General features: G+C 35.9%; 2 protein-coding genes across 5 annotated transcripts; both read left to right on the forward strand.

The window, feature by feature from the left end:
- The first annotated feature begins 88 nt into the window (after nt 1-88).
- Nucleotides 89-8,985, forward strand: trabd (TraB domain containing). 2 transcript variants are annotated; one of them, XM_051870652.1, is made up of 10 exons: nt 89-478; nt 1,152-1,201; nt 1,759-1,816; nt 2,803-2,966; nt 3,097-3,237; nt 3,375-3,485; nt 3,723-3,862; nt 5,841-6,013; nt 7,682-7,778; nt 7,868-8,985. In XM_051870652.1, the coding sequence occupies exons 2-10, from the start codon at nt 1,178-1,180 to the stop codon at nt 8,037-8,039; spliced, it is 1,080 nt and encodes a 359-aa protein (XP_051726612.1). In that variant the 5' UTR covers nt 89-478; nt 1,152-1,177; the 3' UTR covers nt 8,040-8,985. The 2 variants fall into 2 exon arrangements, with proteins under 2 accessions (XP_051726612.1, XP_051726611.1); XM_051870651.1 differs by having other exon boundaries at nt 90-478; nt 2,800-2,966.
- A 2,661-nt stretch (nt 8,986-11,646) lies between these two features.
- selenoo1 (selenoprotein O1) lies at nt 11,647-21,534 on the forward strand. 3 transcript variants are annotated; one of them, XM_051870647.1, is made up of 10 exons: nt 11,647-11,663; nt 12,180-12,867; nt 13,354-13,557; nt 13,993-14,170; nt 14,705-14,835; nt 14,926-15,203; nt 15,295-15,457; nt 19,761-19,946; nt 20,153-20,309; nt 20,833-21,534. In XM_051870647.1, the coding sequence occupies exons 2-10, from the start codon at nt 12,314-12,316 to the stop codon at nt 21,049-21,051; spliced, it is 2,070 nt and encodes a 689-aa protein (XP_051726607.1). In that variant the 5' UTR covers nt 11,647-11,663; nt 12,180-12,313; the 3' UTR covers nt 21,052-21,534. The 3 variants fall into 3 exon arrangements, with proteins under 3 accessions (XP_051726607.1, XP_051726608.1, XP_051726606.1); XM_051870648.1 differs by lacking the exon at nt 11,647-11,663 and having other exon boundaries at nt 12,078-12,867; nt 20,833-21,042; XM_051870646.1 differs by lacking the exon at nt 11,647-11,663 and having other exon boundaries at nt 12,080-12,867.
- Nucleotides 21,535-21,738: the final 204 nt, after the last annotated feature.

Genomic DNA, 21,738 nt, shown 5'->3' on the forward strand with positions numbered 1-21,738 from the left:
AAAAAAAAAAAAAAAAACAACAACATCTGTAATAGTCTTTTTTTCCCCCTCCTATATACTACATTACCCAGAAAGTATTGCAATAACGGGCGGCTCTACCGATTCACTTCATGCAAGCAGCTGACTGTAGCTCTAACTTTAATCATTTCATTTTCGCCGAGGCTAGCTAACGTTACCAAACAGCAGTCAAGGCGGTTGTTTTAAGTATTCTTTAAATCTCTATATAATGCAAAGGCAATATTATAATCGTAACAGCGAGCGAATTAAATAACTTATTATCGGTCAGTTCTGTAAAGTTTTTAAAGGGGCTTAGCTTATATTAGCATAGCATCAGCTAACAGCTGCGTGTATGTGTGCGCAGTTAGCCTGTAGCCGAGCTACCTTGTCAAGAACCATCCCTCTCTACAATTGACAGTTGGATCTGGTCCGATTCGTTACTCTTGTGGGAAGAGTGAACAAGCTGTCTACCAAGTCAAATGTAAGATTTATTTTTGTTTTTGTTCCTTTTTCAGAGTGGTGGCTGAGATTGCAGCTAGTCCAAAACGTTCTTACGGTTCAGTTTTGTCTTCTGTCAGAACTGTCAGTTTTCAATTTGAGTTTAAAATTCATACGAGAGGATTTTCTCCTCATAATGTAACTGTTTACAATCCCGTTTTGAGGTGTTGAGACGGTAAACTGTCTAAAATGAGTTTGATGTACTAACCAGGTGGTCTGATAACAGCAGGTTGCCACCTTTAATGTCTGTCTTCTGTAGGATTAGATCTGTTACATGGTCAACATAAAAACGCTTTGTTGTTCCACTTTAAAGAGATGTTTAGTCAGATCTAAACCCTCAGCAAAACACCAACTAATCCTGGTGTGCTGGAATCACAGTAGTTTGGAAAGTATACGTAGCCTAGTTGCACAAGGCAAGATGGCAGGCTGATAATCAAGCCCGATGACTCACTTTACTCAGCCTACCCAGCTACACAAGTCAAAAAACTTTCAAATCCTTTAATTAAACACTGTCTGGTTTAGTATTGAGCCATATATTTCCAACAGGCCAGGTCAGTACACTACTTTCCAAGGGTTTTAACTGTTTAATGGTTCAATGCCATTTTGTGGAGTCATGTAGGTTGTTTGTGCATCTGACTTATGATCTTTTATTCCAGGTTGAGGGTTTACTGAACAGCGGACAATGGAACAGGACAACAACTCAGAGGTAAGACTTTGGCGGAATGAATGTATTGTTTTGTCGTATTTGGCAGTTTTTTTTTTTTTTTTTTTTTTTTTTACTATATTTATAAACTGACTGATTTGCATGGTGATGGATGTTTATCTGTAATAATTAAGGAGGGTTTGATTCAAGCTGCTAAATAGAAACAGCATCTGTGGTTTGTAAAAGGAAGAAAAAATGGTATTGTAAAACTCATGACAATCATTCAGTTTCCTGTGCTTTTTGTTGACTTTCGTTCTGATTTAATGTACATAGTCTCTTTATTGCCTTCTTGTGGGTACTGAGAGTATTGGAAAATGGTCTTTTGTCTATTTAGCTGGGCATTTCCCACCATGAAGAAATATGGACTGAATTCTCAGGCTATTTTTTTTTTTACTAAAGCTTCAAAACTGCTTAAAATATCCTCAACCTCGAACATGAAATCGCAAAGTTCTGAGTTCCTAGAAGTTGATGCCAAGCTTGTTCTCACCTGTTTTGTGTACATTGTCAGCATGTCCATACAAAGAATTACATAGATTATAATACATTGTTTTTGTTTGTAGGATGACTCAGTTGGCCCAGCAGAAGATGACACACAACCTCCATTTCCTCTCGAACTTTGTGAGTAATCTCTGATTTAAAGTTTACAAAATAGTAGATCTGAATCCCAGGTTTCTTTCATATGGTTTTGTAAGAAATAGTGCTGTGTAGTCCTCAAATTAAATGTCATAGTATATCATAGAAAAACCTCCCCTTGTTCAGTGCAGGGTTATTAGAGTTTTGAATGTTTAAATAATTAGTTTATTTATTGCTTAGGAAAATGATTGAAGTTTATCTTTTCAGTTTATCTTTCACATCATTCCTATTTTTTTTTTTTTTTTTTTTTCAGTTTCTGTTTATTTAATTTTTAGTTTTAGAATTTTAGTGCTGTCAGGGTTTTAAAGGTTTTATGACTTATAACATACCTTGTATCAAAAACCAAAATTAATTTGTGCCCATTTTTATTTGACTTAGTTTTGGAGTCATAATTTATTTTAGTTTCAGTTTTCAGTTATGTTTTTTAGGGTTTTTCTTTTTTATTTAGTTTTTGTTAATGATAATAACATTGGTCCAGTGCAACGGACTGGTCCAGTAATACTAGTTAGTTTAGTTGCTGAACTAACTAGTATTAACCTTAGTTTAGTTCAGCGAAATTTGCTGAATTTCTAACTATAACTATTTAAACTTTTTCCAAATGTCACACCACCACAAACCATATATTTTCTAAAGCTCATCCTTTCTATGTTTTTGCTGTAGTACTGCTTGAAAAACACATAACTGATCTTTCTATTGCTGTTTTCTTTTGATTATGAGCTCATATGGAGAAAAGAATATTTACATAGCTTTGTTTACAGCTCTTTTCCATTTTTTTTTTTTTTTTCTTTTTTATTCTCTGTGCTGAAACTAGTTATCTAAACATATTTTCTGGTAGCTTTATAAATTATATATATATATTATGTATATGTGTGTGTATGTGTATGTATGTATATATGTGTATAAATTTATGTATATGTAGTGTTTTTGCTCCACCTCTTACGATTATGAAAATGTTTTTGTCTTTTTAGCAGACTCTGAGGCAGTGGAAGTGTTGTGGCAGGTTCGTACCCAGCGCCGGCAGGCAGAGCCTGATCTTCCAGACACTGTGACGCGTCTCTCCACACCTGATGGCAGTATTGTGTACCTGGTTGGCACCGCCCACTTCAGCGACAGCAGCAAGAAAGATGTTGCCACTGTAAGCATTGGCTTTCTCTTTTTTTTTTTTTTTTTGTGAGCTCACAACCAACGCTTGAGTGTAAAAAAAACCCTTAGTATTAGCTACTGATTGATTAGATGCTGTTTTGATTTGATTCTCTTTGCTTTAGACAATCCGAGCGGTCCAGCCTGATGTGGTGGTGGTGGAGCTATGCCAGTACAGAGTATCCATGCTTAAAATGGATGAGAAAACGCTGCTAAAAGAGGCTAAAGACATCAACTTGGAGAAGGTCCAGCAGGCTATTAAGCAGGTCAGCCATGAAACTGAAGACATAGTTATTAAACTGCCAGACACATTCCTCGGAATTCATTTATCAACATGCTACAAGTTTAACCTCATTTCTATTCTGTTTTGCTTTTTTCTCTCTTTCTCTATTTCTTGTGTCAGAATGGAGTGATGTCTGGCCTCATGCAGATACTGCTGCTCAAAGTCTCAGCTCACATTACAGAACAGCTGGGCATGGCCCCTGGAGGAGAGTTTAGAGAAGCCTTTAAGGAGGTCAGTGTGAATACACATGCTCTCCCTCACTTACACAGTCCTCATGGTCCTGACATGCACTGTAACTCATGCACTCGTTCCTGACTTCTAGCAGATGTCACCAATTATCAAAAAACAATAAGTGCACACAGTCACGAAACCTGAAACATGAAACCTGTGGACACCACAGTACATGTCACAGCAAAGACTGATCTGCATAAATAAAATAGGCATTTCCTTCTGTTTTACCCAATTCAGGCAGGAAAAGTGCCCTTCTGTAAATTTCATCTTGGGGATCGGCCCATTCCAGTAACCTTTAAGCGTGCAATAGCTGCTCTCAGCCTGTGGCAGAAGGCTCGTCTGGCCTGGGGCCTGTGCTTCCTCTCTGACCCCATCAGGTACAAGTCAACACCACTTTGTCTTTATATGCACAGCGATCACTCCTTTATGTTTTTAAGAAGTCTTTCAGAATGTAAAACTTCATATGTAGTGTTGTCAAAAGTACCGGTACTTCGGTGCCAAGTCGGTACTGAAATTTTGAAAATGTGACGATACCAGCATTTCTGTAGTACCGGGAGTACCAAGTATCCGGGTATATTCGGTACCCACTGATAGGGCTGTGCCAGTATTTTACGTGAATATGACATGAGTGAAGCACAAAGCTTTGTTTATAGAAGAAATAGGCTAATAGGTTAGGAATTAAATGTGACATCGCAGCCATGGAAACATTTTGGTTCATGCCAAATGAGAGAGGTACGTGAGTCCATACATTTAAGCTTTGTCGGCTTTGAATTCTGTTTTGCGAATCACGATCTGGTCACCCAATTATCAGAGAATTTACAATATTCCATTAGTTATTCCACTGAACATGGAATCTGTTTCTTTTCCCAAATCTTCACTCACGCAGGGGATTATAAACGTTTCTTTCTTTGGTTCACTCTTAATTAGGCTATTATATTCACATTCTTTACTGTGGTAAAGTAGAAAAACACCGTAGGACAGAAACCTTTTTGCTTGCACATCAATTTCTATTTAACAGTTTGTGCTTGTTATTGGACTTTATAAGGCGCGTCAAGTTTATTTGTATAGTGCGTTTCACACACCGGTGGTTTAATTTCGCTTTCTCTGGCAGCGCAAAATCAAACAGCCTGAATGTCTGAAGATAAAACTAGCTCTTCAGACCTTTTACAACAAGTGTCAGTTGCTTGTAACATCAGGAGATAACATGAAGATATTATTAAAGAGAAACGGTCTCTTTCCTGCTCGTGTCCCACATCCCTCTCAAAGAGCAGAGCGGCAGGCTATATGACGCATCTTTTTGTGGAAATAATAAAACGAATGTTTTTTAGAATAATACTTCACTTTCTTATTATTTAGGTTACCATTATTTACTGATATTTATTTCATAGTTTTACAGGCTGCAGTGTGTCGTTTCACTGAAGGAATAGCTAAAATAAACACACACGTCTGTTTCAAAATGGATGTTTGAGCATTTGTTTAGGCCTAATGAAATAGTTCCAACAGATTTTCCTGTGGTACCGAAATTGGTACCGAGAACCGTAAATTTTTACTGGTATTGGTACCGACTACTGGAATTTTGGTACCATGACAACACTAATATGGGACAGGAAAAACAGACAGACACAAATGCCAAAGATGCCAGTCTGCGTGTGTACATAGACCAGTTTTGCAAGATTGATTGCTATGGACTGGAAGTGATAAGCTTATATGTTCAAAGATATGTAATAAAACAAACAGTGTTAACATTTATCAATAAATTTCTACAGGTACTTTTATAGTGTCTGTCCACTTCAGCACTATTTCATCTGCCACAGTTAGGCAGGTGATCATTATTTTATAATAAATTATACTATAAACGTTATACTTTTTTTTTTTTTTTTTTTTTTTTTTTTTTTTTAGGGCTTTTCTCAACAAAAATTTATATACAATTATTTGTAATTTAATTTATTAATTTAATATTTTAAAAAATAATATATAAAAAGTAATTAAATTTAATTGATAGCCTTGGCATTTTTGTAGTATTCTACCATGATGTATAAATTCAAAACTTTAATGTATTACATTTCTTAAGATGGTTTGTATTAAAGCCTTACAGTAAGAAAAATTAGTTTTTTTTTGTTTTTGTTAAGCATGAAGCTCCTTTGAGCTTAATGAAGCCTTTATTTAGGGCCGTTTAGGACAATTATTCATTGTTGATAAAATAATAGTCCTAAATATAGGCTAAAGCAAAGTTTAAGCAAAACATAATTTCTTTTTTTCTTTTTCTTTTTGGATTGTGGGAAGTATGGCCTGGATATGCTCTTGTTTTTAAAATTCACACATTCACACATTTTTGGTATGTGTTTTTCTTATCAGCAAGGAGGATGTAGAGAAGTGCAAACAAAAAGATCTTCTGGAACAGACCATGTCAGAGATGATCGGCGAGTTTCCAGCCCTCCACCGTACTATTGTTGCAGAACGAGACATCTACCTCACACACACACTTAGACAGGCAGCGCGCTGTGTGGAGGCGCCTCCTAATGCTGAGAGTGAGTACTGCGCAGTCTTCTCATGCTGCAGTCTTTTCCAGTGCTCTGCATTGAAGTTAAATTGATTTAATTAAATTGATGCCAATTTGATTTAGAAAAATGTTTAATTCATAAAATACATATTCAGGTATGCCCAGTGATCAGTGTTGTTATTGTTAAATTCTGTCATCATTTACTCATGTCGTTCCAAACCCGTATGACATACTTTCTTCTGTGGAACACAAAAGATGTTTTGAAGAACGTTCCCATTTTCTTCCTTGCTTTTTTTTTTTTTTTTTTTTCCCCTCATACTATGGACGTGAATGGGAACAAAATTTTTTACTTGCCTACATATCATCTTTTAAGTTCCACATAAGAAAGAAAGTCATACAGGTTTGGAACGACATGAGGGTGAGTAAATGATAGAAATTTCATTTTAGGTTGGACCATTCCTCAAACAAAAACCTAAATTAAAACCAAAACTATTAAAAATCATTTTTGTTTGAAATAGCACTGAAATAAAATATAAATGTTAGATGAAAAACTTGAAAAATTAGAACATTTCTTTAATTTTCTGAAATAAGTTGAAGTACTAAAATTACTAAAATTACTAAAACTAAAATAAAGCTATATAAATTAAAGCTAAATAGAAGTATTATAAAAAATTAAAACTAAAAAAATCACAAAAGCACATAAAATTACTAGAAGTAAAATAAAGGTGACAGCTGAAAAATATATTAATAAATAATATAATAGTAAGAAACATATTTGGAGTCATTACTTTTTACATGAAACTAGAGGCCTGCACTACCGCAGGACCCAACGCAACAGTGTACGATTTGATAGGTGAGTTCGGGACACTCGTGTGTGCGGGTCGCGGAAGAGAATAAAATGATTTGCATGACTCCTGCAGAATAGAAATATCTAAAAATAAAATATCTAAAAACAAATAAATTGTTATTCATTTATTGTACAAATGCAACAAGAAAAACTAAAATGAAATAAAAATAATTTACAGGCGGAGCGCATGTAAGGGCAAGGCTTAGCCCATAACTGCTGGTCTAGGATCAGTTTTCTCCGTAATTATAGCATTTTGGTGAAATAGAGGCAAGCGATGTATTGTTTATAAATAGAGGCAAGCGATGTACGTCAAAGGTTTCTATTTACATGTTTTTGTAGCATTTAGCAATGCAGACAATTCCAAATATATCTGTTGATTTCTTGAACTCAATGGCCAATTAGAGGTGTTTAAATTAGAATCCACTCGCTGCTCAAAACATGAATCCTCTCGTTATAACAGACATTACGAGAGATTCATTGTACAGTGAGCTTCATTGATTATAAAGGAACTTTGAGATTGCGATTAACAAAGAGTGACAGCTTTTTAGTGATTATAAAGGGAGCACTCTTTGCACACTTTTATTTAATCACGCATGCAGTAACCTATGCTTGCTTTTCTGTTAAAATAAACAGTGGTTTGTGAATGTAGATGCTTTAATAACAAATAATTTTTCTGTTTAGGTTGTTGCTAGGTGACACGTAACTTGAAACTATTTCATATGAATGTATTGAAAAAAAACTATGTACTTTTACCTGTGGGCTTTTGCGGGTGGGAGCGGGATAAGGTAACATATATTTCTGCAGGACCAACATGAAACCTCTTGTTCATACACACTTTCTTTTTCTCAGAAGTGCCTGCTGTGGTTGTTGGAGTGGTTGGGATGGGTCATGTGCCTGGTATTGAGAGGAACTGGGATAAAGAGCTCAATATCCATGAGATCATGAGGTGCGTATTGGAATGGTTGTATGCACTGAAATATATCATAGTACAAGATATGCCATGATAAAAATCTTTGTTTTGTTTTTTCCTCTTAGCGTGGCTCCACCATCTCGTTTCAGCTGGGTAGTACGGAACGTGTTGAAGGGAGCCATGTGGGGGCTTCTGGGTTATGCCTGCTTCCGTGCCAGCAAGGGTGTGGGGAGAGCGTTACTCTCCTTACCGACTGTCCAATCGCTGTTTGAAAATATACGAACGCCTTCTGTTTGACCCTTCTCTAAACGGCACAGACTTTTCAGCAGTGAGATCAGGATGTCACACTGAACACCAGTAGCCTTAACTACAGGATGGTGGTTGGGTAGATTAGGAGGAAGATTAAAGGCAAACATAATCTCCATCTCATATGAAATAAGCAATGTGGATGGAAGCCTTTGACTAGCTCTCAGTCACCTCCTCAACCCTCTGTGTACCTGTGGACGCAGAGCTGTACTGCCAAAGAAATCGGACCATGCTTTCTTTCTCTTTCCTCATTCTTAAAGTATGACCCACTAGGAAATTAGCTGCAGCAGGATTTCCCACGTTATCCAACTTGAACTAAATGAAGTTTTATTTTGCTGTGCTTTTTTTTATTTTGGTTAGCTCCTGCAAATGATCGATGAATTTGTTTCCCAGCAGTCCAGTATTGTTATTCCCTGTAAGTCAGCATTTGAATCTACGACCTACTCCAGCCATAATCTGTAGTTTATGAAGTATGAGTAGTAAAGCCACCTTTTTTTATTTCGGTGATTAATGGAACAGTATCCCAGAACTAATTTTTAAAACCTGAATTGCACTACAAGTGCCATTTAGGACCATTAGATTTTATTGAAAGTATGACTTGATGATAAATACATGTAATGCACATTGGGAAAATGATTATGACCAAAGTATTTTTGGTTTCAGTGATTGAATTTGTATGTTTCTGAAAAATGGCTTGAAATGAGTGAAACTAAAACAACTGCACACAGTGTTTGAGAGTTTCAAGTCACGCCCAGTCTCGTTCACTCTATGTGGGGTTGCTTGGTTTAGTTCCCTGATAAGCCCAGTGTAAACTATTGGCTGTGCTAGCTATCAAGTGCCTCCTACTACATGACCTGGAAAGGGCTAAAAGGAACAGAGACTGGTCAGCGTGTTTTGCTGTCTCTCCATATGGTCATAATAAATGGGTACTATTAAATCTGGGTTCCTCTTTCACTCACACTGTTTCATAATTGGTAAAAAAAAACAAAAACTAACAAAAAAAAAAAGTTCTTGCTGAAGAAATTAATTAGACAAGATACATTTTGTGTTTACATAATGAGATTGTACTTGATTCAGTATTTTTTTACCAGAAGAAACTAACAGCTGTTTTCCCCCAATTTACTGTTTTTTTGCTACCGTGTCGATGAAGTCGAGTTGCGTAAAGGTTAAGTTCACTAAATTGGAAACAAACTTAAAGCTCATTGCTGATAGTATGGTAATACTCTTAACACTTGTAATGAAATTACCTTTTTTATATTTATTCATTCTTATTATTTACCACTGTCTAAAAAGACACATGAGACTCGAAAATCTGCTGTTGAAAGTGTAGACAACCTTCAAAGAAGGTATGTTGACAGGAAAATGCTTCTACAGAAAAGCCATCAGCATGAGCCATCAGGGCACAATTTGGGAATCATGCTTTATATGGATAGAAGGTAGGTGAGAGTGTTTGTCTGCTTACAGCCTTATACTACTGGAACTGCTGCTTCACATTTTGACTTTGTTTTTCTAAGTACCTTTTTACTATGGTGTTTTATAGGGTGACTGAAAATCAATTTTAGATGTGGCACCTAGGTCACAGGCACATTCAAAACACAACACTTGTGTGTCTGAGTGTGATGGGGAATGCTAATGCCAAAAAAGCTGCTTGCCTTTGTTCTTTTAAATGTTTAGATGCTGAATGAGTGTATTGAGCTGTAGTGAGGCTCAAATTAAGACTGAAACTTTGCATGTGTGCCATGTGCATTTATGCTGGAGAAGGAGATGACTATATAAATGTATCTGCATGATTTTTTTATGTAGATGGGTTGTTGGGATTATTTAATTGGAATTCAAGAAATCTTTACAACATATATTATGGGAAATTTGTCAGTGCCCTGGTGTTTAATGGGTATTTCTATTTGTAGAGCAACAGTCCCTGCATTTAACTTTTTGAAAATGTTGACAGGTGGTTGCACAATTAAAATGGATGACTAACGAATTGATTTTAAAAACAATATATTTTAAAAAACTTGATCCAGTGACCCAGTAGGCTAGTTCTCCTGATAAGTTTTTCTCAAAATGCTGCTGTCTTCATGAAAATTAAAACTATGTCTTCCAGTTAACTACACATGCAGTGCTACTTTTGATCATCTAGATCTGCTGCATTAGTTAAGTGAGAAATTACATGGTCAACAAGTACAAGTAATGTATATTGAATGCACCTCTTTGTACGCCCTTGAATTATACTGCTACATTTTTTTTCTTTCTAACAATTGTTAATGTGGAAAGGGGGAATAACTGGTCCCTCTTCTTTTGTTAGTGCTATCCTTTTTTGCTATCCTTAATTTTCAACAAGCCAAATAGCTAATGCTCAGATCTAACTAAAATATATAAATTTTCCAACATGTTATATTTGTCTTTTCATCTCTCCACCTTTATATATATATATATATATATATATATATATATATATATATATATATATATATATATATAATTAATGTGAGACAAAAAATACTTTGTAGGAAAAAAAAAAATCTGGACTTGAGCCACTACTTGGTTGTCTTTGCAGTTAATGAACTTTTCATAGTGAAGCAGCTCAACAGTACCTACAGCCAGGACTGTACCCACCATTGAGGTCCCCGAGGTCTGGACCTCTGTATTTTTCTAAGCTGTATATAATAAAGGTTGTGAAATAATTGCCTAATATTAACCCTGCTTTGGTGCTGCATGGATATTTTGCACACTGCCAAGATTACCAACCTTTTCTGAGCTGTCAGCTGTCAAACACTGCTCATTAATGTCAATGACTGCATCCGGAATTGCATACTTCCCTACTATATAGTAGGCAAAAAACAAACCAGTTTACAGTACTCATAAAAGAGTAGGAAAAAAGTACCTGGATTACCTACTACTTCCGGCGAGATTCACTGTCCCACTCACGCTGGTAGGTCACATGATAATGACAGCATAGCAAATGTACTGTAGTACGTCTGGATTACATACATACTACACACCCTCATACTATATAGAACATACTATTTTAGCGGTCATGACTGTGAGCTACGCAGAGGACTTTACCCGGCATACCAGAGATTGTATATTATAGGGAGATGAGAGCGTCTGTATCTCTTACCATTGGAGAAAGCGTAACGGCTAACTTAATCACGTGCGGCACCTCTCAGCCTATCGTGTAATGGCAGTGACATCAGTCGCAACATTCCCTAGTCTGCCTTCTCTTAAAAAAATACATTTTTATCAAGCTAAAATCTACATATAGTTCCCAACGAAAGTACTGTTTAGTGTAAAACATGCTGAAGATTAGAAAACAGGCTGTCGATTAATTAAATGATTATTTCCCCACAAAAGCTGTTTAATCAGCATAGTGAAGCCTCTCATCCATTGACATCCATTCAAAAAACAGCCTCTGGTCTCCTTCCCTGCGTACCGCCAAGGGCGGAGCTTTAGCATTAGCCGTTACGCTTTTTTGGCTAAAGGTTGCAGGCTTGCCTTCCAGTAGCTTTGGCCGTACTCCTTCGGAGCGGCATTTTAGGCTAAGCGTATCCCATCATGCATTATGTTCGGGAACTCACATGCCCTGAAATCGCGAGATGTAAAGGAAAACATTCGACTGTAAGTTAAATTAATTATATATTACATATAATTTGGTAGTAAAATATAAAGTGTTGCACATTTTATTGATGTAAAGATGAGTAGGCTATGTGTATTTTGTACAACAGTTGCAACTGCTTTTTATCACTTAAAGAAGCACCACAATTTTAAAATCGTGTCTTATGTTAGTTACATAGTGACCACTGAACAGACATTTAGAAGTGTATTTTAAAATGCAAAGTATTTAAAATAATAATAATAATAACAATAATAATAATAATAATAATAAAGTTCTGTAAACGCTTGCATTTTTTTTTTTTTTTTTTGCAAGACTATAAGTGTGTCCCATCGGGTAATCAAAAGTTCTACACACACTTGCAGTCTTCACGCCCACTTGAACACTTGAGCCAAATACAGGAAATACGTCATGTAAGTAGACAAGTGGCCAAGTGCAAAGACTGCAAGTGTGGGTATTTGGACAGGGCAGTAGTCTCTTTATTATATAGTCTTAGTACGTTCCGATGTGTTTGTTTCTAGGGGGGACAGAAACAACGACGGACCGGATTTGCATGGAGAAAATTTGAGAACAACTTGGTTCTGTTAGGAGTTATATAAGGATGACAGTCACTCTCCTTATCTAACAAGCTTTATTAGACATTAGTACAATGTGAATGGCTTCTGCTGGAGCTCGTTTAACACGGCTTTATATCTCATGTCCCGGTGTTATTTTACTTAGATCATTGTCAAATGCGGCAATGGATGACATGGGTATAAGCACGAGCCGCTCTTGCTTTGAACGACTGCAGTTTGACAATGTTGCTCTTAAACAACTTCCACTGGACCCGTCCACCGAACCAGGAGTCCGACAGGTCCGGGGGGCCTGTTTCTCTAGAGTTCAACCCACCCCTCTAAAGAACCCAAAGTTTGTGGCAGTTTCAGGTCCAGCTCTGGCACTTCTGGGTCTTGATGCTGATGAGGTTCTGAAGGATCCACTGGGCCCAGAGTATCTCAGTGGGTCTAAAGTGATGCCAGGATCAGAGCCTGCTGCCCATTGTTACTGCGGACACCAGTTTGGACAGTTTGCAGGACAGCTTGGTGATGGAGCTGCATGTTATCTAGGAGAAGTGAAAGCCCCAGTGGATCAGAGCCCTGAATTACTGCATGAGAATCCCACTGGACGCTGGGAGATCCAGGTGAAGGGTGCCGGCCTGACACCATACTCTAGGTAGGCTTGCAACTGTAATTTAACTTTTGCCAACATTTTATTTAGATAATTACTACATCATGTTATGATATTCTCATTGGCTGTCAACACGTGTTTTCCTATTGCAGATTATTATGCTGGAGATGTCATGTAAAATAAAAGTGGTCTTTTATTTTCTTAAAATTCATCTTACACCTTGCATAGTATAAAAGAAGCAGAATATGAACCAACTAAAAAGGGGCAAATTCTACCAAAAGAATTTTCCCTTAAGATAAACAGGTCAAGTCACCTTTATTTATTTACCTTTAGCACTTTTATACAATACAGATTGTTTCAAAGCAGCTTTACATTAATAAACACGAAAATAAATAATGTTCAGTGATGCCAACCTCATCAAATATGAGACAAATTCAAACTGTGCTGTAAAGCAGCTGATTCAGTTAAATGTTGATTCAATTCAGTTCAATAACAGTGTCAACAGGTTTAAATTTTTGTCCTGTTTTTTAGACAGGCAGATGGACGGAAGGTTTTGCGCTCCAGCATACGCGAGTTTCTGTGCAGCGAGGCGGTTTTTGCCTTGGGAGTGCCGACCACGAGAGCTGGATCAGTAGTGACGTCAGATTCACGAGTCATGAGGGATATCTTCTACGATGGCAATCCACGCATGGAAAGATGCTCTGTGGTCTTGCGCATTGCTCCCAGTTTTATTAGGTAACCTGAATTGTTTATTTAGTTCCTAAATACTTTCTTACATAAGTGTTATTTTATTTATATTATATTAATATTTTGAATTTGCATTTATGTATTTTAGCTCAAGTTTTAGTAATTTTGTTGTGCTTTTGTCATTTTTAATAGTTAGGGTTTTTTTTATGTTTCTATTTAGCTTTATTTTTATTTCAAATGTAGTAATTTTAGTGCATTTATTTTGCCAATTATTTTTGCTAGGTCAGCACTTCTAATTTTCACTCAAGTTTTTAAGTTTTTCATTATCTTTGATTTTATTTCAGCTTTAGGTAAAACTTTATTTTACAGTGTCCTTGTTAAATATGTTACATGTAGTTACTGTAGTAATAACTGAAGTATGATGGAAACTTTATCAAATAAGAGATGTTGTCCTGAAAGAAATTGTCCTGATTCTTGATGTAGGTTTGGATCATTTGAGATCTTCAAACGAGCTGATGAGTTCACTGGTCGGCAAGGTCCCAGCTATGGCCACAATGAGATCAGAACTCAGATGCTGGATTATGTCATTATGAACTTCTACCCAGAGATCCATCAGAATCACTCAGACCGCACAGAGAGGAATACTGCTTTCTTCAGAGAGGTAGACTGAGATCATTTTCTTTTCTGCTTTTAATAAAATGATTGCTCTGGTTGTACTATTGATCCATTGAAACTACTATATATAGTTTCACACAATTTTTAGTTGCTTCAGTTGTTTGTTGGTCTATAATCTCATTATCCTCACTGACCTTATTTACCTGAGTGACTTTGCCAGGCTACCATCATCAGATTTAGCTTCTTATCCACGGAAACTATATTAGAGCTTAGCAGTGATTTTTTTTTTTTTTTTTTTTTTTCAATAAAACTCTTTTAGATTTAAATTTATATTATGACTTATTAATTAGGAAAAATACTAGCACAATATTGAATTTTCTTTTTTTTCTATTTTATTCTTTAGTAAATATTTATTTTTATATTAGTTTTCTAATAGTTCAAGCTTTGACAGGATATAATGGTAACAGATGTGTGCACTTGTTCTGACTACTTTTTAAATTAGTAATATTTTATATAAAGCATTAGCATTTGATATTTATATTAAATCTGTATTTACTTGAATGTGTATCTTTATTACTAGGTGACTTTACGAACAGCGAAGCTGGTGGCTCAATGGCAGTGTGTGGGTTTCTGTCATGGAGTCCTCAATACTGATAACATGAGCATCCTGGGCCTGACTTTGGACTATGGGCCTTTTGGCTTCATGGATCGGTATGGTCTCACTTAAACATTAAATGTTATTCAGAATGTTCAGCAATTATTTGCATTAATGACATGAATTTCCTTGTTTTTTCTCATTAGTTTTGACCCAGATTTCATCTGTAATGCTTCCGATAATTCAGGCCGGTATTCTTACCAGGCCCAACCAGCCATCTGCCGCTGGAATTTAGCTCGACTGGCTGAAGCCCTGGAGCCTGACCTACCTCCAGACCGGGCAAAACAGGTACTGGATGAGTACCTGCCGCTCTACAATGGCTTCTATCTGAGCAATATGAGGAAGAAACTGGGTCTGCTGAGGAAGGAGGAACCAGAGGATGAGATGCTCATCACAGAACTTATGCAAACCATGCATAACACGGGTATGAAGATTGTGTAGCAGTCATATTAGAGTGATGTCAGATATAGTAGAAGAGGAGCAAATGCAGGACAATAACCTCTTCCTCCTCTTAGGTGCGGACTTCACCAACACTTTCCGCAGCTTGAGTCAGATTTCCTGCCCAACAGCAGGGGAAGATGAAAGTGAGGTTATAAAACAAGCCACAGAGCTACTCCTGCAGCAGTGTGCCTCTCTAGAGGAGCTGAAAGCAGCGAACAAACCCACCATGGATCCACGGTAACACCTTATTGTATATTCTCATGTACATTACATTATCATTCAAACTTTTGGTTTCAGAAAAAAGTGTTTTTGAAAGGAGTCTTTTACTCACCAAAGCTGCGTTTATTTGATCAAAAATATTATTCATTTTCAGCAGCCATTTTTATTTTACTCCAGTCTTCAGTGTTACATAATCCTTTAGAAATCATTCTAATATGTTGTTTGGTGCACAAGAAACATTTCTTATTTTTATCGATGTTGAAAACAATTGTGCTGCTTAAAGGGGTCATGAACTGAGAAATCAAATTTTCCTGAATCTTTTAACATATAAAAGGTTATTATAAAATAAAAAATATCGGTAACACTTTACAATAAGGTTCATTCATTAACATTAGTTAACATGAACTAATAATGAACTGCACTTATACAGCATTTATTAATCTTTGTTCATGTTAGTTTCAACATTTACTAATACACTATTAAAATCTTTACATGAGCAAACAATGAACAACTGTATTTTCATTAACTAACGTTAACGAAGATTAGTAAATACAGAAACAAATGTATTGCTCATGGTTAGTTCATGTTAGTTAATACATGAACTAATGTTAAACTAATGAACCTTATTGTAAAGTGTTACCAAAATATCCTATAAGAAAAGACTGAAAATAAAAGATGATGCAGTGATGATGACTATATTGGATCTGACAGCAATGTTGCAACAGTGTGAGTAGCAATGTTTTTACCATGTGTCACTATTGCTTTGTCTGTTACAGATCGTTTGATATGTACCGAGTACATATACTTTAGTGCCGCATTCAAACTGTGAATAGCTGTGATAGTTGTGATTTTCTGTTCTTTTCTTTGCTTTGACATTCATGGGGTTAATGTGTTGGATTATCGGATACAGAAGAAAGCACATAGAGAACACTGATTTTTTGTTTTTGTTTTGATCTAAGCCATTTGCTGTAATCCTGAATAAAAGCTTCAGTGAGCGACATCTTCTGTTTTGTCATCAGTAAGACATTATTTGCAACCCGTTTAATTTTATTTAAAACGCAACACTGCAAATGACAATGTATACGTTTTTCATATCGATGATAGCCTATAAGAACTACAATGCGACAAACGGTGGTACGTTCATTCATAATTCTGTTTACACAAAACAAGTTATCTTGTCAACTATAACTGTGGTAACTCAGTACATAACTCTTTCCCTGCCAATGACATAATTTTTTTCGGCTTTCTGTGTTTTCACTATTATACAGTAGGGGGCACTATTACGCTTCTTCTGAAAGAGTAGAGAATCTCCAGATCAAAACACAGCTAAAAAGGAGCAGAAACAAGCGATAAAAGCATTGCTTACAGGGCTTAACACTGCGACCATTTGGGTCGCATTTGCTGGTGAAAATAACTACGTGCGACTGTGAAAAAATATTTAGGCGCACTGGTGCAAGTGACCCGATCGATTCTCATGAATAGATCTATAATACAATCGAAATAAAAAGTACAACTCCCTACATGCATCTACACTGAAGAACAACAGTTATGTTTCGTACTGCAATCGTCTGCTTTTCATGCCTTCATTCAAAGACTTTGCTTCAGTCAGCAGAGCAAGTGCAAAAGACGTGCGCAACGGACTACACTTTAAAGATTGTTTACAAGTTGAAACAGGTGATGCACAGTTACCAGACCATCTCATGCTGCTGATGTTTCAGCCAAATTAACTGGAAATACTACATATGGATTATCATAAGCAAGGTCGGAAATTAACGGGGGCTTGAGGGCAAAAATGCCACAAAAATTAATAAAAACACACGTTATGAATGCCCGTGCTGCAATTTTACTTTTGCTTTTGAAGTAGCAGAAATTGCTTGAATGGTGGGTGGGTTCGTTATTATTCTTAATGAAAAACACAACAACAAAACAGTACAATGACAAACTCGCTTAATTATGCACTTTTATAAAATGGTTAGTTCCTGTCCTTGATTCTGATTGGTCAATAGCTGTGTTTTATTCACGATAAAACACGGCTATGACCGCTTCACCCAACGGTTCTGTGTATCACAACACAACACCCTTAGCAACCACTCTTAGCAACGTAAACTTTGTTCTCAGTTGATATTGTTCATTGAAGCTTACTGTATTATGTAGAAGAGTATTGTGAGAAAGAGATTGAGTGAGCGAGTTTATTTCCTGCATTCAGGTTTAGCATTTTCCTTCAGGTCAGTCCTATGTTCATAATAAAAAAATCTGTTTAAATGTACGATGTATTATCTTGTACTTTTAACAGTTAAGGTTTTTTTTTCTGTGACTGACAGCGCTAATCAGTTGCATCTTTTTCCATGTTCACAACAATTCAGTCTTTTCAATGTAAAAGGCTTCTCTTCTGACTGACACACTCTTTGCCGCCATCTAATGGCGTAATAATGTAAATTCTGTTTCTGTTCACAGCCAGGGACAATTTTTTTCTGGTGGAAGGAAGGCTTATAGTGAAAGTTTACTTCATGAAAGTTGCATTAATACATATTTTTGGCTTTGTTTGTATTGTGTGGTAACCGTTTTATAAAAGCAATAAGGTACTCGATGCTAGTGCTGTATCGTGAATGAATTATTCATGATACAGCACAGCCTCTCATACCTTATTGCTTACTTATATTCAGCTTTGCAACCAAATCTTCATCCATTGTCTTGAGGCGAAATGGGCGAAGTGAGGTGAAATCTGACTGCTGCTGATCTGTGCTGTGACTCTCATTCGGCTCACTGAATTGAGCAGACGCATTCAGTTTTTAACTGTATCTGTTCTCTAACTGAGCGAAATAATTTTTATTACTATAAAAAAATCAAAACAACGGTGGGGGGGCGGTGCCGCAGTCACAGTGGGCAAGTGATAAAACCGGTATTGCGGCTGAACAACGGTAACACCGTCTATTGCAGCAAGCCTAATATGCAAGTTAAGTAATATCACACGAGTAGACTCCTGTTTCTCCGAGTATTGGCGTGATTGCAAATGTGATACTGATCTTATTGAAGTCCAATAAACAAGCTGATATTAAGTGACAACATTTTAGCCACAATACTGTCTGTTTTTGCTCTATGTCGTGAAAATAGTTTCAAACAAAGCCATGCCAGAACTGTTGCACATCTCCAAGCAACAGTGATTTTGAATGAATCTGCGTTTTGAACAACTGAATGAAGATTTACTGCCACCTACTGGCGGTTTTATTTTCATATTTACATTTTTCATATTTACACTTTACATGGAATGTTTTTACTTAAAATATCAAACGTTTAAAGTTTAATTTTTACATATTTCTAAATTCAAAAATTATATTTAAAAACATTCGTACAACATTATTTACCAATGAGCTGCATTAAGCAGTCTATGTAAATGTGTCTAAATAATACCGCTTCAGATGGAGCTTCTGTGCCACAAAGATGGATTTTTTGATTATTTCTTTTGATAACAGTCTGATTGGGTCTTATTGTTCTATCCGAATGTATTGTTTAACATTTAAAAACAAATTTTCTATTTTAATTTAAGAAATTGACGAAATATGATGCATACATTTAATAAGGTTAGAAATAATTGCTCTTATAATGGTAAAAAATACCCCTGGAAATTAATTTAAAGGAGCAAATATGGCCCTGTAATGGGAAAGTTATTGTCTGTTATTGATCAGAAAGTGCTCCTAAATTTTTGACTGTGCTCCTAAATTTTATTTTATTATAGAAAAATGTTAGCGTAGAGCCCTGTAGTCTGGAGGAAAAAATGTGATTTTCTCAACTTTTTGTTCAAAATGTTGCTTTTTTTTATGAAACTTACCCACATTTAACAAAATGTCACACAGTCCCCGTTATCTACTTTGAGATGGGAATGGATTTTTAGATTGCATTTGAGAGCAAAAAGGTATTGAACAGGCTTTCAGATTTGCCTAAAATAATCAGTGTTGTTATTGTTAATTAAAACTAGTAAAAATCGTTTTGCTAATTGAAATGAATATGAACCAATGTTGCCTTGGCAAATGACTGAAAATAAGTTACTAAAATTGCTATATATATATATATATATATATATATATATATTAATATAAGAACAAAAACTAATAAAAGTGACAAACGCATAACAAAATTAAAATTTTAAAATTAAAATGAAAAGTGAATTCAAAATATTAATAAATACTATAATAGTAGTATTATATAATATAATAGTATTATAAAATAATATGGTTTGAAATAAAAATGAAATGGTTAAATATCTTCATTTACATATTTCTTTTCAGTATTGTTTTTGTTTTTTGTTTTTTTTCTTTCAACGTAGTGAGCTTGCAATGCTGCTGTCCATGGCTCAGAGTAACCCTGCACTGTTCCAGATGATTTCGGACAGGAAGACAGTCGCCCGGCAGCTTGAAAGACTCTCAAGACTGAAGGAGCTGATGGACACTACTGCAGAACAACTGTGGGCCAAGCAGAATGAAGACTGGTCCTGCTGGATCAAAAAATATAGGTACAGAAAGGAAGCTTTGAGTTCTTTTAATCTGATGCACTCATTTCCTATTGGCAATGAAAAATTTATTATAAAGCATTGTTATTTGAAACCAAAAAGACCTGAATAAGTAGTTATTAATAGTTAAGGTTAGATTCATTTATGTAAATGAATTATTTTCCTGCTACAATGTACCTTTTGCATATGTTGTCTATTTAATTCCCAAGGCAGCGGCTTGCTTATGAATGTGAGTCAGGGGTTGATGTGAAAGATCTACAGAAGGAGAGAGTGTGTGTGATGAACAACAACAACCCACATGTAGTGCTCAGAAACTACATTGCCCAGAATGCAATAGAGGCAGCTGAAAATGGTGACTTCTCAGAGGTGAGGCTCATACGATCTTTGTTATTCAGAGCACCTAAATTGCAAGAGACATACAGTACCGTTCCAAAGTTTGGGTCCGGAAGATGTATTAATTTATATATAATTTAAAAACTTTTATTAGCAAGGATGCATGAAATTGATCAACAACAAAAAAAGAGAGAGAATTTTATATTGTTACAATAAAATATATATTTCCAATTAAATGCTGAAAATTCAGCGTTGCCATTACAGGAATAAATAATTTTTAAAAACAATATATTTATAGAAAGCTGTTGTTTTTAGTTGTAAAAATATTTCACAATATTATTGTTTTTACTGTATTTTTGGTCAGATAAACGCAGCCTTGGTGAGAATAGACTTTTTACAAAAAACATTAAAAAACCTTACCGTCCCCAAACTTTTGAACAGTTTTGTCTGTTAATAATTTGTTTGTCATGATCTGTATCAATTCTCTTACGATGTGATTGTACTGCATACATTTCCTAAAGTCCTATAAATGTTGTCGTCTTCTCAAATCCATTAGGTCCAGAGAGTTCTGAAAGTGTTGGAAAAGCCGTTCTCTGTCCAGGAAGGTCTTGAACAGCCAGGCTTAGTGGCTAGAGGAGGAGCCACGGCTCCAGGGGAGAGAGATGAGACCGGAGAAGAAGGGAATACTTCAGGAGCAGAGGCTCGAGTACTTGTTCCATATGACAGCAAGCCCCCCATCTGGGCCAATGAGATCTGTGTCACCTGATCATCATAAAACCTTTGTGACTACTAACCTGCTCATTTAAGCAGAATAATCCTGCAGAAGCTGGTTAGGTGTCAGTGAAGGTATTAAATGAGGTATTAAACTCCTGTCCACCAGTTAAAAACATGCAGTAAGATGTGTGTAGGGGCTAAATGAAAATCCAGCACATTTACTGCTGCACATTTAACTGGTTACAAATGATGACTTTGACCACCAGTCTAACCATGACAGGTCTCAGTCTGAAAGATAGAAGTTGTGCCTTTATATATAAATTAACTGTGGATTTGAATGTAGAAGGGTGTATGAAATGAAACGCACAAGCCATTGAGCAATGTAGCTCCAAAGCTTAAACGCACAAATCATTTACTTAAAAGGTATCTATCTCACTTTCATGTAGTTATACAAGTATGTAGCGCTGATTTAAAGGATTAGGCCACTTTTAAATAAAATTTTCCTGATAATTTACTCACCCCCATGTCATCCAAGATGTCCGTGTGCTTCTTTCTTCAGTCAAAAAGAAATTTTTGATAAAAACATTCCAGGATTATTCTCCTTATATTGGACTTCAATGGACTCCACTGTTGAAGGTCACAATTACAGTTTCAGTGCAGCTTCAAAGGGCTTTAAATGATACCAGACGAGGAATAAGGGTCTTATCTAGTGAAACGATCGGTCATTTTCGAAAAAAAATACAAAGTT

This window comes from Ctenopharyngodon idella, chromosome 18, assembly GCF_019924925.1.
Source record: "Ctenopharyngodon idella isolate HZGC_01 chromosome 18, HZGC01, whole genome shotgun sequence".
Lineage (NCBI taxonomy): Eukaryota > Metazoa > Chordata > Actinopteri > Cypriniformes > Xenocyprididae > Ctenopharyngodon > Ctenopharyngodon idella.

Bases quoted from the DNA above. Each gene is read 5' to 3' on its own strand.
- trabd (XM_051870651.1), top strand. From the start codon at position 1,178: ATGGAACAGGACAACAACTCAGAG. The intron at 3,486-3,722 runs GTCAGTGTGAAT...TACCCAATTCAG, and splicing joins TTAGAGAAGCCTTTAAGGAG to GCAGGAAAAGTGCCCTTCTG. The intron at 6,014-7,681 runs GTGAGTACTGCG...TCTTTTTCTCAG, and splicing joins GGCGCCTCCTAATGCTGAGA to AAGTGCCTGCTGTGGTTGTT.
- selenoo1 (XM_051870648.1), top strand. From the start codon at position 12,314: ATGGCTTCTGCTGGAGCTCGTTTAACACGGCTTTATATCTCATGTCCC. The intron at 14,836-14,925 runs GTATGGTCTCAC...TTTTCTCATTAG, and splicing joins CCTTTTGGCTTCATGGATCG to TTTTGACCCAGATTTCATCT. The intron at 15,458-19,760 runs GTAACACCTTAT...CTTTCAACGTAG, and splicing joins AAACCCACCATGGATCCACG to TGAGCTTGCAATGCTGCTGT.